Raw genomic sequence first — 19278 nt, 5'->3', positions numbered from 1 at the left:
CCCGCCCCAAGTCCCACGTGGGGCTCACAGTCTTAATCCCCATTTTACAGATGAGGGGACTAAGGCACGGAGAAGCGACTCGCCCAAGGTCCCACGGCGGACGAGCAGCGGAGCGCGATCGGAACCCACGCCCTTCTGACTCCCAGGCTCCACTAGGCCATACTCCTTCCGAATCTGGTTTGCACTCAAATTTATGTCTTGCTGCCACGTGATTTTTCCTTTTCCTCCGGCCTGGACGTGGACGCGTTTTCCTGGCTGTCGTCGAGGAAGTCCCGTCTGCTCTAGAGATCGTCCAGACCAGTCTTCTCGGGGAGTCCTTTGAGCGTCTTCGCACTGTGAAACAGCCTCAGCTCTTCAGGCACTGAGCCGAGCCAAGGAGGACGCATCTCCCGTACGGGCGCGGTGGCTTCCCGCGGCTCGGAAATCGTCCTCGGAAATCAGGCCAGAATTGCCTTCTCTTTGTTAATGATCGTAATATTTAAGGTACGTAATAGGCCATATGCTGTACTAAGCGCCGGGGTAGATACGAGACCATCAGGTTGGACACAGTCCCTGTCCCACATGGGGCTTACAGTCATCTGTAAAATGGGGATTAAGACTGTGAGCCCCATGTGGGACAACCTGATCACCTTATATAATAATAATAATAGTAATGTTGGTATTTGTTAAGTGCTTACTATGTGCAAAGCACTGTTCTAAGCGCTGGGGAGGATACAAAGTGATCTGATTGTCCCACGGGGGGCTCACAGTCTCAGTCCCCATTTTACAGATGAGGGAACTGAGGCACAGAGAAGTGAACTGACTTGCCCAAAGTCACACAGCTGATGATTGGCGGAGGCGGGATTTGAACCCACGACCTCTGACTCCAAAGCCCGGGCTCTTTCCACTGAGCCACGCTGCTTCTAAAGACATGAGGTTCCAATAAAGTGGATTTGCTCTAATCCGGGGATTCCCATCTATTAATTCATTCAATCGTATTTATTGAGCGCTGACTGTGGGCGGACCACTGGACTAGGCGCTTGGGAAGTACAGTATAGAGACGGTCCCCACCCAACAACGGGCTCACAGTCAGAAGACAATGGTATCTGTTAAGCGCTTACTATGTGCCAAGTACTATTCTAAGCACTGGGGGGGATACAAGGTGATCAGGCTGTCCCACGGGGGGCTCACAGTCTTAATCCCATTTTACAGATGAGGGAACTGAGGCACAGAGAAGTGAAGTGACTTACCTAAATCAATCAATCGTATTTATTGAGCGCTTACTGTGTGCAGAGCACTGTACTAAGCGCTTGGGAAGTACAAGTTGGCAACATATAGAGACAGTCCCTACCCAACAGTGGGCTCACAGTCTAAAAGTCACACAGCTATAATTGGCGGAGCCGGGATTTGAACCCATGACCTCTGACTCCAAAGCCCGGGCTCTTTGGAGTGGGCTCCGTCCCGGCCGGCCTCCCAGGGTTGGCTGTGGCCGCCCTCCCTCCTCCGGAACCGTCCTTCGGGCCGCTGGCACTAAAACCATGCCAGTAAGGGGCATAAGGATGTCTACATGTTTTGTTTTGTTGTCTGTCTCATTCATTCAATCGTATTTATTGAGCGCTTACTGTGTGCAGAGCACTGTACTAAGCGCTTGGGAAGTCCAAGTTGGCAACATAGAGAGCCGGTCCCTACCTGACAGCGGGCTCACAGTCTAGAAGGGGGAGACAGACAACAAAACCTGATCACCTCATATCCCCCCCAGTGCTTAGAACAGTGCTTGACACGTAGTAAGCGCTTAACAAATATTTGATTGTATTTATTGAGCGCTTACTGTGTGCAGAGCACTGTACTAAGCGCTTGGGAAGTACAAGTTGGCAACATAGAGATGGTCCCTACCCAACAGTGGGCTCATAGTCTAGAATCAGTCAATCAATCAATCAATCATATTTATTGAGCGTTTACTGTGTGCAGAGCACAGTACTAAGCGCTTGGGAAGTACAAGTTGGCAACATTTAGAGACGGTCCCTACCCAACAGTGGGCAGGAAAGAGCACAGGCTTTGGAGTCAGAGGTCATGGGTTCAAATCCCAGCTCCGCCAATTGTCAGCTGTGTGACTTTGGGCAAGTCATTTAACTTCTCTGCGCCTCAGTTACCTCATCTGTAAAATGGGGATGAAGACTGTGAGCCCCCCATGGGACAACCTGATCACCTTGTAACCTCCCCAGCGCTGAGAACAGTGCTTTGCACATAGTAAGCGCTTAATAAATGCCTTTATTATTATTATTATTCTAGACTGTGAGCCCGTTGTTGGGTAGGGACCGTCTCTATACGTTGCCGATTTGTACTTCCCAAGCGCTCAGTCCAGTGCTCTGCACACAGTAAGCGCTCAATAAATACGACTGAATGAATGAACAAATAAATGGCGGTGTTTGTTAAGCGTTTACTATGTGCCGGACATTGTACTAAGCGCTGGGGTGGATACAAGCAAATCGGGTTGGACACAGTCCCCGTCCCCCATGGGGCTCACAGTCTGCATCCCCATTTTCCAGATGAGGGAACTGAGGGCCAGAGAAGGGAAGTGACTTGCCTAAAGTCACCCAGCTGACAAGTGGCGGAGCCGGGATTAGAACCCACGACCTCTGACCCCCAGGTCTACCCACTAGACCACACTGCTTTCCCCCCGCGCCCGACGTCGGCAGAGTGAGTGACCAGCGGCAGCTGCGGACGCCTGGCAGGAACGACGGCGGCGGGCCCCTCACTGGCTTCTTCAAATCTTTAATCGAGAGAAGCAGCGTGGCTCAGTGGAAAGGGCACGGACTTTGGAGTCAGAGGTCGTGGGTTCGAATTCCGGCTCCGCCGCTTGTCAGCTGTGTGACTTTGGGCAAGTCACTTCACTTCTCTGGGCCTCAGTGACCTCATCTGGAAAATGGGGATGAAGACTTTGAACCCCCTGTGGGACAACCTGATCGCCTTGTAACCTCCCCAGTGCTTAGAACAGTGCCTTGCACATAGTAAGCGCTTAATAAATGCTATTATTATTATTATTATTATTATTATTTAACGGCGTCACTCCGAAATACAGGCCCGGCCGCCCTCGCTGTGGCTAGGCCGGAAAATCCAGGGATGGGCACGGATGGGAATCCCGGCCGCCTCTCAGGACCCCAAGGTGGGCTTGTGTGCCTTCTCATTTATTCCTTCAATCGTATTTATTGAGCGCTTACTGTGTGCAGAGCACTGTACTAAGCGCTTGGGAAGTACAAGTTAAGAGGCCTTCCCAGACTGAGCCCCCTCTTTCCTCTCCCCATCCCCCTGCCTTACCTCCTTCTCCGCCCCACAGCACCTGTATATGTTTGTACAGATTTATTACTCTATATATTTCTTTTATTTGTACATATTTATTCTATTTATTCTATTTTGTTAATACGTTTTGTTCTCTGTCTCCCCCTTCTATTCATTCATCCATTCAATCGTATTTATTGGGCGCTGACTGTGTGCAGAGCACTGGACTAAGCGCTTGGGAAGTCCAAGTTGGCAACACATTCATTCGATCGTATTTATTGAGCGCTGACTGTGTGCAGAGCACTGGACTAAGCGCTTGGGAAGTCCAAGTTGGCAACATATTCATTCATTTGATCGTATTTATTGAGTGCTGACTGTGCAGAGCACTGGACTAAGCGCTTGGGAAGTCCAAGTTGGCAACGTATTCATTCATTTGATCGTATTTATTGAGCGCTGACTGTGTGCAGAGCACTGGACAAAGCGCTTGGGAAGTCCAAGTTGGCAACATATTCATTTGATCATATTTATTGAGCACTGACTGTGTGCAGAACACTGTACTAAGTGCTTGGAAAGTCCAAGTTTGCAACATATTCATTCATTCATTCATTCGATCGTATTTATTGAGCGCTGACTGTGTGCGGAGCACTGGACTAAGCGCTTGGGAAGTCCAAGTTGGCAACATCTAGAGACGGTTCCTACCCGACGACGGGCTCACAGTGTAGAAGGGGGGTCAGTGAACCAATGTAGTGACGGGGTAACGGCGGGGATGGGTCGAGGCCCACCCCGGGACCCTCGGGGCCTTCCCGCGCCCACCGGGCGAGTTCGGCCCCCCATGGGGTGGGCGAGCGGGGGGCGGCCTTGCCCGGCGGCGGCTAGAGACGGGCAAAAAGCGTCAGGACGGATGTGATGGCCAGGAACGCCAACGGCCCAAGTCGCGGAAGGTGCCTCTCGCCGGACGAGGAGGAGGAGGAGGAAGGGTGGCTGTTGGGCGCTGCGGATAAAAGCAAATAGTAATGATGGCAAGTCACACAGCTAAGTTCATTCAGTTGTATTTATTGAGCGCTTACTGTGTGCAGAGCACTGAACTAAGCACTTGGGAAGTACAACTGGCAGAGTGATAAGTGGCAGAGCCGGGATTAGAACCCATGACCTCTGACTCCTAACCCCGGGCTCTTTCCATTCATTCATTCAGTCGTATTTATTGAACAAATGATGGCATTTGTTGGCTGTCCCACCGTCGACCCCCGGCCCACGTCCTCCCCCGGGCCCGGAATGCCCCCAATCCCTCTGCCCCTCCGCCAAGCTGGCTCTCTTCCTCCCTTCAAGGCCCTACTGAGAGCTCACCTCCTCCAGGAGGCCTTCCCACACTCAGCCCCTTCCTTCCTCTCCCCCTCGTCCCCCTCTCCATCCCCCCGTCTTACCTCCTTCCCTTCCCCACAGCACCTGTATATATGTATATATATGTTTGTACAGATTTATTACTCTATTTTACTTGTACATATCTATTCTATTTATTTTATTTTGTTAATATGTTTGGTTTTGTTGTCTGTCTCCCCCTTCTAGACTGTGAGCCCGCTGTTGGGTAGGGACCATCTCTATATGTTGCCAACTTGTACTTCCCAAGCGCTTAGTACAGTGCTCTGCACACAGTAAGCGCTCAATAAATGTGATTGATTGATTGATTTGTTAAGGGCTTACTATGTGCCGAGCACTGTTCTAAGGGCTGGGGGGGATACAAGGTGATCAGGTTGTCCCACGTGGGGCTCACAGTCTTCATTCATCCCCATTTTACAGATGAAGTCACTGAGGCATAGAGAAGTTAAGTGACTTTTGGACTGTGAGCCCACTGTTGGGTAGGGACCGCCTCTATGTGTTGCCAACTTGTACTTCCCAAGCGCTCAGTACAGTTCTCTGTACACATTAAGCACTCAATAAATACAATTGAATAGAATAGAAAGTGACTTAATAATAATAATAGTGATGGTATTTGTTAAGCGCTTACTATGTGCCAAGCACTGTTCTAAGCGCTGGGGGGATACAGGGTGATCAGGTTGTCCCACGTGGGGCTCACAGTCTTTGTCCCCATTTTACAGATGAGGGAACTGAGGCCCAGAGAAGTGAAGCGACTTGCCCAAAGTCACACAGCTGACGATTGGTGGAGTCAGGATTTGAACCCACTACCTCTGACTCCAAAGCCCGGGCTCTTTCCACTGAGCCACGCTGCTTCTAAAGACATGAGGTTCCAATAAAGTGGATTTGCTCTGATCCGGGGATTTCCATCTATTAATTCATTCAATCGTATTTATTGAGCGCTTACTGTGGGCGGAGCACCGGACTAAGTGCTTGCGAGAGTACAAATCAGCAACATATAGAGATGGTCAGGAACCGGTAGGAAAACCCTTTTCTAAAGACCCAAAGCTCCTCCTCTGGACTGTGAGCTCCTTGTGGGCAGGGAACTTGTACTCCCCAAGCGCTTAGTACAGTGCTCTGCACACAGTAAGCGCTCAAGCTATAATTCTATTTGTTCTGATGCTTTTGACACCTGTTTGCATGTTTTGTTTTGTTGTCTGTCTTCCCCTTCTAGACTGTGAGCCCACTGTTGGGTAGGGACCGTCTCTATATGTTGCCGACTTGTACTTCCCAAGCGCTTAGTACAGTGCTCTGCACGCAGTAAGCGCTCAATAAATACGAATGAATGAATGAATGAATGGTCCCTACCCAACAACAGGCTCACAGTCTAGAAGATAATGGTATTTGCTAAGCGCTTACTACTACTACTACTAATAATGTTGGTATTTGTTAAGCGCTTACTATGTGCAAAGCAATGTTCTAAGCGCCCGGGTAGATACAAGGTAATCAGGTTGTCCCACGAGGGGCTCCCAGTCTTCATCCCCATTTTCCAGATGAGGGAACTGAGGCCCAGAGAAGTGAAGTGACTTGCCCAAAGTCACCCAGCTGACAAGCGGGAGAGCCGGGATTAGAACCCATGATCTTTATGTATATATGTATATACATATGTATATATGTATATGTATATATGTATATATGTGTATGTATATGTATGTATGTATATGTATGTATATATGTGTGTGTATATATGTATATATGTGTATATATGTATGTATATATGTATGTATCTATATGTATATATGTTGCCAATTTGTACTTCCCAAGCGCTTAGTACAGTGCTCTGCACATAGTAAGCGCTCAATAAATACGATTGATGATGATGATGATGATCTCTGACTCCCAAGCCCAGGCTCTTTCCATTCATTCATTCAGTCGTATTTATTGAACGCTTAATGTGTGCAGAGCACTGTACTAAGCGCTTGGGAGGTACAAGTCGGCAACATCTAGAGACGGTCCCTACCCAACAGCGGGCTCACAGTCTAGAGGGGGGAGACAGAGAACAAAACAAAACATATGGTCAGGTGTCAAAATAGCCAGAATAAATAGAATTATAGCTATACGATAGAATTATAGCTATATGCTCTTTGGTAAGCGCTTACTATGCATCAAACACTGTTCTAAGCGCTGGAGTAGATCCAAGCTGATCAGGTTGGATGAAGTCCCTGCCCCCCGTGGGGCTCCCAGTCTTCATCCCCATTTGACAGATGAGGGAACTGAGGCCCGGAGAAGTGAAGTGACTCGCCCAAGGTCACACAGCAGACGAGTGGCGGAGCCGGGATTTGAACCCACGACCTCCGACTCCAAAGCCCGGGCTCTTTCCACCAGGCCAGGCTGCTTCTCTAAGAGTGGGTTCTCATCCCGGCTCTGCCGTCTGTGCGCTGTGTGACCCTGGGCAAGTCACTTCGCTTCTCTGTGCCTCAGTTCCCTCCTCCGTCAAATGGGGAGTCACTTCACCGTGCCTCAGTTTCCTCCGCTGTCAAATGGGGATTGAGAGGGTGAGCCCCACGGGGGACAGACTGTGTCCAACCTGATTTCCTTGTCTCCCCCCGCCATCATCAATCGTATTTATTGAGCGCTTACTATGTGCAGAGCGCTTAGTACAGTGGATGGCATATAGTAAGTGCTTAACAAATACCATTATTATTATTATTATTATTAAAGACGAGGTACCAATAAAGTGGAATAATAATAATCATTAATAATTATTATAATAGTATATATAATTATCTATTATTATATTAATATTATATTATAATAATATAGTAATAATAATAACAATCGTTCTTACCTGGCTTTTCCATGTGTTCGTGGCTTTTCTCTCCTAAAGTGAAAAACAGTTTTCAATTCTTGTCTCCCCCTTCTAGACTGGGAGCCCTTTGTTGGGTAGGGACCGTCTCTAGATGTTGCCGACTTGGACTTCCCAAGCGCTCAGTACAGTGCTCTGCACACAGTAAGCGCTCAATAAATACGATTGAATGAATGAATGAATGAATTCATGGCAACATTCAAAGTTACCACACTCTCCTAAGCGCAGGGTTCTTCTGGAAAGAGCAAACCCCTTCAATCCCCTTCCCCTTCCATTCCATAATTCCATTAATCGTATTTACTAAGCGCTTACTGTGCGCAGAGCACTGTACTAAGCGCTTGGGGAAGAACAAAACAACAGTACACAGTGATGGTCCCTGCCCCAAAGCGAGCTCACAGTCTCGAGGGGGGAGAGGATTGTCAGTGCTAAATCTAAAAATGAGTTTAACAGGGAAGAATGTGGAAAATATGAGTAAAATAATTCGAGTCTTTTCGTGACCGTGAACCTTGGGGCGGGTTTGTACATATTTATTATTCTATTTATTTTACTTATACGTATTTATTAATCTATTTATTTTATTTTATTTATTTTATTTTGTCACTTTTAGACTGTGAGCCCACTGTTGGGTAGGGACTGTCTCTGGATGTTGCCAACTGGGACTTCCCAAGCGCTTAGTACAGTGCTCTGCACACGGTAAGCGCTCAATAAATACGATTGATGATGATGATGATTTTGTTAATGTCGTCTGTCTCCCCCTTCTAGACTGTGAGCCCGCTGTTGGGTAGGGACCGTCTCTATACGCTGCCAACTTGGACTTCCCAAGCGCTTAGTACAGTGCTCTGCACACAGTAAGCGCTCAATAAATACGATTGAATGAATGAATGAACCTCTGACTGCCAAGCCTGGGCTCTTTCCACTAAGCCACGCTGCTTCTCCAAAATGGTATGTGTTAAGCGCTTACTATGTGCCAAGCACTGTTTTAAGCGCTGGGGGAGATACAAGGTGATCGGGTTGTCCCATGTGGGGCTCACAGTCTCATCCCCATTTTACAGATGAGGTAACTAAGGCCCAGAGCAGTGAAGTGACTTGCCCAAAGTCACCCAGCTGACAAGTGGTGGAGTGGGATTCGAACCCATGACCTCTAACTCCCAAGCCTGGGCTCTTTCCACTAAGCCACGCTGCTTCTCCAAAATGGTATGTGTTAAGTGCTTACTATGTGCGAAGCCCTGTTCTAAGCGCTGGGGGAGATACAAGGTCATCAGGTTGTCCCACGTGGGGCTCACAGTCTCATCCCCATTTTACAGATGGGGGAACGGAGGCCCAGAGCGGTGAAGTGACTTCCCCAAGGTCACCCAGCTGACAAGTGGCGGAGTCGGGATTTGAACCCGTGACCTCTAACTCCCAAGCCTGGGCTCTTTCCACTAAGCCAAGCTGCTTCTCCAAAATGGTATTTGTTAAGCGCTTTCTATGTGCCAAGCACTGTTCTAAGCGCTGGGGGGGGTATACAAGGTGATCAGGTTGTCCCCCGTGGGGCTCACAGTCTTCATCCCCATTTTACAGATGAGGTCACTGAGGCCCAGAGCAGTGAAGTGACTTGCCCAAAGTCACCCAGCAGACAAGTGGCAGAGTGGGATTCGAACCCGTGACCTCTAACTCCCAAACCTGGGCTCTTTCCACTAAGCCACGCTGCTTCTCCAAAATGGTATTTGTTAAGCGCTTACTATGTGCCAAGCACTGTTTTAAGCGCTGGGGGAGATACAAGGTGATCAGGTTTCCCCACGGGGGGCTCACAGTCTCATCCCCATTTTACAGATGAGGTAACTGAGGCCCAGAGCAGTGAAGTTACTTGCCCAAAGTCACCTCGCTGACAAGTGGCACATAGTAAGCGCTTTATAAATGCCATCATTATCATCATCATCACCTTGTAACCTCCTTGTAACATCCCCACAGCACCTGTATATATGTATATATATGTTTGTACATATTTATTACTCTATTTATTTTACTTGTACATATCTATTCTATTTATTTTATTTTGTTAGTATGTTTGGTTTAGTTCTCTGTCTCCCCCTTTTAGACTGTGAGCCCACTGTTGGGTGGGGACTGTATATGTTGCCAATTTGTACTGCCCAAGCGCTTAGTACAGTGCTCTGCACACAGTAAGCGCTCAATAAATACGATTGATGATGATACAGCTGACAAGTGGTGGAGTTGGGATTCGAACCCATGACCTCTAACTCCCAAGCCTGGGCTCTTTCCACTAAGCCACGCTGCTTGTCCAAAATGGTATTTGTTAAGCACTTACTATGTGCCAAGCACTGTTCGAAGCGCTGGGGGAGATACAAGGTCATCAGGTTGTCCCCCGTGGGGCTCACAGTCTCATCCCCATTTTACAGATGAGGTCACTGAGGCCCAGAGCAGTGAAGTTACTTGCCCAAAGTCACCCTGCTGACAAGTGGCGGAGCTGGGATTCGAACCCATGACCTCTGACTCCCTAAGCCTGGGCTCTTTCCACTGTGCTTCTCTGAAACCGTAGCAGTCATTTGTACATATTTTTACTCTATTAATTTTAATTGTACATATTTACCACTCTATTTATTTTATTAATGATGGCTTGAGGCAAGATGAGCAGGGGCTTTAGGGCTCTCGTTTTTGTCCTGAGGCTTTCTTGGGGTGTCTGCAAGGGACAAACCCACCCCGGTCCCTTTGGATGTGCTTTGCACATAGTAAGCGCTTAATAAGGGCCATGATTATTAAACATTTGTACAGATTTATTTTACTCGTGCATACTTACAATATTTATTTTGTTCATGATGTGCCTAGAGCTATAATTCTCTTTATTCTGACGGTTTTGACACCTGTCTACCTGTTTTGTTGTCTGTCTCCCCCTTCTAGACTGTGAGCCCGTTGTTCATTCAGTCATTCATTCATTCAGTCATTCATTCATTCAATCGTATTTATTGAGCGCTTACTGCGTGCAGAGCACTGTACTAAGCGCTTGGGAAATACAAGTCGGCAACAGGTACAATCCCTACCCAACAACGGGCTCACAGTGTAGCAGGGGGAGACAAACAACAAGTTTTTAGGTAGGGACCGCCTCTATCTGTTGCCGAATTGTAATAATAATAATAATAACAATAATAATAATAATAATAATAATAATGCTATTTGTTAAGCGCTTACTACTACTACTACTACTAATAATAATAATGGTATTTGTTAAGCGCTTACTTTGTGCAAAGTATTGTACTTCCCAAGCGCTTAGTACAGAGCTCTGCACACAGTAATAATAATAATAATAATAATCATGATAGCATTTATTAAGAGCTTACTATGTGCAAAGCACTGTTCTAAGCGCTGGGGAGGTTACAAGGCGATGACGATGATGATGATGGCATTTATAAAGCGCTTACTATATGCAAAGCATTGTACTTCCCAAGCGCTTAGTACAGAGCTCTAAACACAGTAATAATAATAATAATAATAATGATAGCATTTATTAAGCGCTTGCTATGTGCAAAGCACTGTTCTAAGCGCTGGGGAGGTTGCAAGGTGATGGTGATGATGGCATTTATAAAGCGCTTACTATGTGCAAAGCATTGTACTTCCCAAGCGCTTAGTACAGAGCTCTGCACACAGTAATAATAATAATAATCATGATAGCATTTATTAAGCGCTTACTATGTGCAAAGCACTGCTCTAAGCGCTGGGGAGGTTACAAGGTGATGATGATGATGGCATTTATAAAGCGCTTACTATGTGCAAAGCATTGTACTTCCCAAGCGCTTAGTACAGAGCTCTGCACACAGTAATAATAATAATAATGATAGCATTTATTAAGCGCTTACTATGTGCAAAGCACTGTTCTAAGCACTGGGGAGGTTACAAGGTGATGATGATGATGGCATTTATAAAGTGCTTACTGTGTGCAAAGCATTGTACTTCCCAAGCGCTTAGTATAGAGCTCTGCACACAGTAATAATAATAATAATGATAACATTTATTAAGCGCTTACTATGTGCAAAGCACTGTTCTAAGCGCTGGGGAGGTTACAAGGTGATGATGATGATGGCATTTATAAAGCGCTTACTATGTGCAAAGCATTGTACTTCCCAAGCGCTTAGTACAGAGCTCTGCACACAGTAATAATAATAATAATAATAATCATGATAACATTTATTAAGCGCTTACTATGTGTGAAGCACTGTTCTAAGCGCTGGGGAGGTTACAAGGCGATGATGATGGCATTTATAAAGCGTTTACTATGTGCAAAGCATTGTACTTCCCAAGCGCTTAGTACAGAGCTCTGCACACATTAATAATAATAATAATCATGATAGAATTTATTAAGCTCTTACTGTGTGCAAAGCACTGTTCTAAGCACTGGGGAGGTTACAAGGTGATGATGATGATGGCATTTATTAAGCGCTTACTATGTGCAAAGCACTGTTCTAAGCGCTGGGGAGGTTACAAGGTGATGATGATGACGGCATTTATAAAGCGCTTACTATGTGCAGAGCACTGTTCTAAGCGCTGGGGAGGTTACAAGGTGATGATGATGATGGCATTTATAAAGCGCTTACTATGTGCAAAGCACTGTTCTAAGCGCTGGGGAGGTTACAAGTGATCAGGTTGTCCCACGGGGGCTCCCAGTCTTCATCCCCATTTTCCAGATGAGGGAACTGAGGCCCAGAGAAGTGAAGTGACTCGCCCAAAGTCACCCAGCTGGCAATTGGCAGAGCCGGGATTTGAACCCATGACCTCTGACTCCAAAGCCCGGGCTCTTTCCACTGAGCCACGCTGCTTTGTACGATTGACTGACAATGAATTTATTGATTTCTATTAATGTCTGTCTCCCCCTCCAGACTGTCAGCTCATGAGGGGAGGGGAGGTGTCTGTTTATTGTTCTATTGCACTCTTTCAAGCGCTTAGTACGGTCTACACAGTAAGTGCTCAATAAATAGGATTGAATGAATGAATGAATGAAAGCAGACTTACGGGACCAAAGGCCGCCAGAAGAGGGCGCCATCCAACAGGTTTAGGCCTATGATAATCACTGGAGTGCTCATTCATTCATTCATTCATTCATTCATTCATTCATTCAATCGTATTTATTAATAATAATAATAATGACGGCATTTGTTAAGCGCTTACTATGTGCAGATCACTGTTCTAAGCGCTGGGGGGGGGGATACAAGGTGATCAAGTTGTCCCACGGGGGGCTCACAGTCTTAATCCTGTATATATAATAATAATAATAATGGCATTTATTAAGCGCTTACTGCGTGCAAAGCACTGTTCTAAGCGCTGGGGAGGTTACAAGGTGATCGGGTTGTCCCACGGGGGGTAACAGTCTTCATCCCCAATTTACAGGTGAGGTAACTGAGGCACAGAGAAGTGAAGTGACTTGCCCAAAGTCACACAGCGGACAGTTGGCGGAGCCGGGATTTGAACCCATGACCTCCGGCTCCAAAGCCCGGGCTCTTTCCACTGAGCCACGCTGTATATATGTATATATGTTGGTACATATTACTCTATTTTTTTATTTTCCTTGTACCTATCTATTCTATTTATTTTATTTTGTCAGTATGTTTGGTTTTGTTCTCTGTCTCCCCCTTCTAGACTGTGAGCCCACTGTTGGGTAGGGACTGTCTCTAGATGTTGCCAGCTTGGACTTCCCAAGCGCTTACTACAGTGCTGTGCACACAGTAGGCGCTCAATAAATACGATCGATTGATTGATTAATCCCCATTTTACAGATGAGATAACTGAGGCTCAGAGAAGTTAGGTGACTTGCCCAAGGTCACACAGCAGACATGAGCGCTTACTGTGTGCAGAGCACTGGACTAAGCGCTTGGGAAGTCCAAGTCGGCAACATCTAGAGACGGTCCCTACCCAACAGTGGGCTCACAGTCTAGGAAGGGGAGACAGAGAACAAAACAAAACATATTCACAAAATAAAATCAATAGAATAAATATGCACAAACAAATAAATACATAAGTAATCAATCAATCAAAAAACTTATTGAGCGCTAAATTTTTTTATGATATTTGTAAAATGCTTACTATAGGCACTGTTGTAAGCGCTCCTCTAGAGGCCAGATAATCAGGTTGGACACAGTCCCTGTCCCACATGAGGCTCACACCACACCTGTATATCATCATCATCATCATCAATCGTATTTATTGAGCGCTTACTATGTGCAGAGCACTGTACTAAGCGCTTGGGAAGTCCAAATTGGCAACATAGAGAGACAGTCCCTACCCAACAGTGGGCTCACAGTCTAAAAGGGGGAGACAGGGAACGAAACCAAACATACTAACAAAATAAAATAAATAGAATAGATATGTACAAATAAAATAAATAAATAAATAAATAAATAGAGTAAAAAATATGTACAAACATATATACATATATACAGGTGCTGTGGGGAAGGGAAGGAGGTAAGATGGGGGGGATGGAGAGGGGGACGAGTCACGCTGCTTCTCTGCAGACACATTCCTGTGTATGTGTTTGTACAGATGTATTACTCTATTTTACTTGTACATATTTACTATTCTGTTTTGTTAATGCTGTGCATCCGGCTTTATTTCTATTTATTCCGATGACTTGACACCTGTCCACACGTTTTGTTTTGTTGTCTGTCTCCCCCTTCTAGACTGTGAGCCCGCTGTCGGGTAGGGGACCGTCTCTTAGATGTTGCCAACTTGGACTTCCCAAGCGCTCAGTCCAGTGCTCCGCACACAGTAAGCGCTCAATAGATACCATTGAATGAATGAATGAATGAATATATTGTATATATGTATATATATTTGTACATATTCCTGTATATATGTATGTGTATATATATTTGTACATATTTATTACTCTATTTATTTATTTATTTATTTTACTTGTACATATCTATCCTATTTATTTTATTTTGTTAGTATGTTTGGTTTTGTTCTCTGTCTCCCCCTTTTAGACTGTGAGCCCACTGTTGCGTAGGGACTGTCTCTATATGTTGCCAATTTGTACTTCCCAAGCGCTTAGTACAGTGCTCTGCACACAGTAAGCGCTCAATAAATACGATTGATTGATTGATTGATTGATTGATGAGGATGGTGAAGGGAAGATATCCGGCCCGTTCCCTGAAACGGCAGCTCCTTTCGGGGGGCTCCCTGCTCCAGGCCCCAGGCCCGCCCCCCGACTCGGGATGTGTCTGCCCAAGGGCCCAGAGGTGGCATCTCCCCCACTTACCTTGCCCGGCTGGAGGGTGGGCAGGCCCACCAGCCCATTCCGGGGGTCCCGGGGTGGTGAATAGGGGGGCTTGAGGCAAGATGAGCAGGGGGTTTGGGCTCTCGCTGTCGTCCTGAGTCTTGCTTGGGGCGTCTGCAAGGGAGAAAAAACCCACCCCAGCCCCTTTGGATGTGCTTTGCACATAGTAAGCGCTTAATAAAGGCCATTATTATTAAGCATTTGTACAGATTTATTTTACTTGTACGTACTTACTATATTTATTTTGTTCATGATGTGCCTAGAGCTGTAATTCTATTTATTCTCACGGCTTTGACCCCTGTCTCCATGTTTTGTTTTGTCAATCAATCAATCGTATTTATTGAGCGCTTACTGTGTGCAGAGCACTGGACTAAGCGCTTGGGAAGTACAAGTTGGCAACAACTTGTCGTCTGTCTCCCCCTTCTAATAATAATGACAATGGCATTTGTTGAGCGCTTACTATGTGCAAAGCACTGTTCTAAGCGCTGGGGAGGTTACAAGGTGATCAGGTTGTCCCACCCGGGGGCTCACAGTCTTCATCCCCATTTTACAGATGAGGGAACTGAGGCCCAGAGAAGTGAAGTGACTTGCCCAAAGTCACACAGCTGACAACTGGCGGAGCCGGGATTTGAACCCATGACCTCTGACTCCAAAGCCCGGGCTCTTTGCATTGTGCCACGCTGCTTCTCTGCAGACACATTCCTAAGCATTTATAAAGTGCTTACTATGTGCAAAGCACTGTTCTAAGCGCGGGGGAGGTTACAAGGTGATCAGATTGTCCCACTGGGGGCTCACAGTCTTCATCCCCATTTTACAGATGAGGGAACTGAGGCCCAGTGAAGTGAAGTGGCTTGCCCAAAGTCACTGGGAGCCTGTTGTAGGGTCGGGACCGTCTCTAGATGTTGCCGACTTGGACTTCCCAAGCGCTTAGAGAAGCAGCGTGGCTCAGTGGAAAGAGCCAGGGCTTTGGAGTCAGAGGTTGTGGGTTCAAATCCCGGCTCTGCCAATTCATTCATTCATTCAATCGTATTTATTGAGCGCTTACTGTGTGCCGAGCCCTGTACTAAGCGCTTGGGAAGTCCAAGTCGGCAACAGATAGAGATGGTCCCTACTCAACAGCGGGCTCACGGTCTAGAAGGGGGAGACAGACGATAAAACAAAACACGTGGACGGGTGTCAAGTCGTCAGAACAAACAGAATTAAAGCTAGATGCACAGCATTGACAAAATAAAGAGAAGAGTAAATATGGACAAGTAAAATGGAGTGATAAATCTGTACCAACGTCTATACAGGTGCTGTGGGGAGGGGAAGGAGGTAGGGTGGGGGAGATGGGGAGGAGGAGAGGAAAAAAGGGGGTTCAGTGAGGGAAGGCCTCCTGGAGTGGAGGGAAGGCCTCCAAGCGCTTAGTACAGTGCTCTGCACACAGTAAGCGCTCAATAAATACGATTGATGTTGGAGGAGGTGAGTGCTCAGTAGGGCTTTGAAGGGATTCCCGGCTCCTCACGGGCCCCGAGGGAGGCGACGTCTTACCTGTCTCTGCCGGAGGCTCCCGGATCTCCGTTCCTGAAGGGAGAAATGGGGGGTCGCTATGGGGCCCAATCAATCAATCAATCAATCAATCGTATTTATTGAGCGCTTACTGTGTGCAGAGCACTGGACTAAGCGCTTGGGAAGTCCAAGTTGGCAACATAGAGAGACGGTCCCTACCCAACAATCAATCAATCGTATTTATTGAGCGCTTACTGTGTGCAGAGCACTGGACTAAGCGCTTGGGAAGTCCAAGTTGGCAACATAGAGAGACGGTCCCTACCCAACAATCAATCAATCGTATTTATTGAGCGCTTACTGTGTGCAGAGCACTGGACTAAGCGCTTGGGAAGTCCAAGTTGGCAACATAGAGAGACGGTCCCTACCCAACAATCAATCAATCAATCGTATTTATTGAGCACTTACTGTGTGCAGAGCACTGGACTAAGCGCTTGGGAAGTCCAAGTTGGCAACATAGAGAGACGGTCCCTACCCAACAATCAATCAATCAATCAATCGTATTTATTGAGCGCTTACTGTGTGCAGAGCACTGGACTAAGCGCTTGGGAAGTCCAAATTGGCAACATAGAGAGACGGTCCCTACCCAACAATCAATCAATCAATCAATCGTATTTATTGAGCGCTTACTGTGTGCAGAGCACTGGATTAAGGGCTTGGGAAGTCCAAGTTGGCAACATAGAGAGACGGTCCCTACCCAACAATCAATCAATCATATTTATTGTGCGCTTACTGTGTGCAGAGCACTGGACTAAGCGCTTGGGAAGTCCGAGTTGGCAACATAGAGAGATGGTCCCTACCCAACAATCAATCAATCAATCAATCGTATTTATTGAGCACTTACTGTGTGCAGAGCACTGTACTAAGCGCTTGGGAAGTACAAGTTGGCAACATAGAGAGAAGGTCCCTACCCAACGGTGGGCTCACAGTCTAGAACAGTGGGCCCACAGGGCCCGAACCACAGGCAGTGGCAGGCCTCCCCCTGCTCCTCACTGGGGCCAACTCATACTTCCCAAGCGCTTAGTCCAGTGCTCTGCACACAGTAAGTGCTCAATAAATACGATTGAATGAATGAATAATGGTACTAATAATCATCATCATTTTAATAATTACGGGATTCTTTACTGTGTGCCAGGCACCGTACTAAGCACCGGGATGGATACAGTTTCCTCATCTGTAAAGTGAAGCAGCGTGGCTCAATGGAAAGAGCCCGGGCTTGGGAGTCAGAGGTCATGGGTTCAAATCCCGGCTCCGCCACTTATCAGCTGGGTGACTCTGGGCAAGTCACTTCACTTCTCTGGGCCTCAGTGACCTCATCTGGAAAATGGGGATGAAGACTGGGAGCCCCCCGTGGGACAACCTGATCACCTTGTAGCCTCCCCAGCGCTTAGAACAGTGCTTTGCACATGGTAAGTGCTTAACAAATGCCATCATTATTATTATTATTAAAGTGGGGATTAAGATTGTGATCCCCATGCGGGACAGGGACTGTGTCTACCCTGATTTGCTTGAATCCACCCCAGCACCTAATCTAGTACCTGTGAGCCCATTGTTGGGTAGGGACCGTCTCTATCTGTTGCCAACTTGTACTTCCCAAGCGCTTAGTACAGTGTTCTGCATGCAGTAAGTGCTCAATAAATACGATTGAATGAATGAATGAATGGCACATAGTAAGTGCTTAACAAATACCACAACTATTATCTTTTTGTTGTCTGTCTCCCCCTTCTAGACTGTGAACCTGTTGTTGGGTAGGGACCGTCTCTATATGTTGCCGATTTGTACTTCCCAAGCTCTTAGTCCAGTGCTCTGCACACTGGAAGCGCTCAATAAATATGATTGATTGAATGAATGAATACAAGGAAATCGAGTTGGATAATAATAATAATAATAATAATGTTGGCATATGTTAAGCACTTAGTATGTGCAAAGCACTGTTCTAAGTGCTGGGGGGAATACAAAGTGACCAGGTTGTCCCACGTGGGGCTCACAGTCTTAATCCCCATTTTACAGATGAGGGAACTGAGGCTCAGAGAAGTGAAGCGACTTGCCCAAGGTCACACAGCAGACGAGTGGCGGAGTCAGGATTAGAACCCATGACCTCCCATCCCCTTACTGTGGGGGTTCCCCAAGGTTCAGTTCTCGGTCCCCTTCAGTTCTCGATCTACACTCACTCCCTTGGTGACCTCATTCACTCCCACGGCTTCAACTCTCATCTCTACGCTGATGACACCCAGATCTCCAACTCTGCCCCTGCTCTCTCCCCTTCCCTCCAGGCTCGCATCTCCTCTTGCCTTCAGGACATCTCCATCTGGATGTCTGCCCGCCACCTAAAGCTCAACATGTCGAAGACTGAACTCCTTGTCTTCCCTCCCAAACCCTGCCCTCTCCCTGACTTTCCCATCTCCGTTGACGGCACTACCATCCTTCCCGTCTCACAAGCCCGCAACCTTGGTGTCATCCTCGACTCCGCTCTCTCATTCACCCCTCACATCCGAGCCGTCACCAAAACCTGCCGGTCTCAGCTCCGCAACATTGCCAAGATCCGCTCTTTCCTTTCCATCCATATCACTACCCTGCTCGTTCAAGCTCTCATCCTATCCCGCCTGGACTACTGCACCAGCCTTCTCTCTGATCTCCCATCCTCGTGTCTCTCTCCACTTCAATCCATACTTCATGCTGCTGCCCGGATTGTCTTTGTCCAGAAATGCTCTGGGCATGTTACTCCCCTCCTCAAAAATCTCTAGTGGCTACCAATCAATCTGCGCATCAGGCAGAAACTCCTTCCCCTGGGCTTCCAGGCTGTCCATCCATCCATCCATCCCCTCGCCCCCTCCTCCCTCACCTCCCTTCTCTTCTTCTCCAGCCCAGCGCGCACCCTCCGCTCCTCTGCCGCTAATCTCCTCACCGTACCTCGTTCTCGCCTGTCCCGCCGTCGACCCCCGGCCCACGTCCTCCCCCGGGCCTGGAATGGCCTCCCTCTGCCCATCCGCCAAGCTGGCTCTCT

General features: G+C 47.1%; 1 protein-coding gene across 2 annotated transcripts in view; it reads right to left on the bottom strand.

The window, feature by feature from the left end:
- Positions 1-3913: 3913 nt before the first annotated feature.
- The window catches only part of ART3 (ADP-ribosyltransferase 3 (inactive)), a 38951-nt gene continuing 23586 nt past the window's right edge, over positions 3914-19278 (bottom strand). For both annotated transcript variants that reach the window (XM_038759409.1, XM_038759408.1), the window contains exons 7-10: positions 16260-16292; positions 14712-14843; positions 7454-7486; positions 3914-4246 (exon numbers count right to left, since the gene is read on the bottom strand). In XM_038759409.1, the coding sequence (XP_038615337.1) occupies positions 4128-4246; positions 7454-7486; positions 14712-14843; positions 16260-16292 (317 nt within the window). In that variant the 3' untranslated portion in view covers positions 3914-4127. The remainder of the gene's footprint in view (positions 4247-7453; positions 7487-14711; positions 14844-16259; positions 16293-19278) is intronic.

This window comes from Tachyglossus aculeatus, chromosome 17 (assembly GCF_015852505.1).
Source record: "Tachyglossus aculeatus isolate mTacAcu1 chromosome 17, mTacAcu1.pri, whole genome shotgun sequence".
Lineage (NCBI taxonomy): Eukaryota > Metazoa > Chordata > Mammalia > Monotremata > Tachyglossidae > Tachyglossus > Tachyglossus aculeatus.
This window is presented reverse-complemented; position numbering and strand designations above follow the sequence as displayed.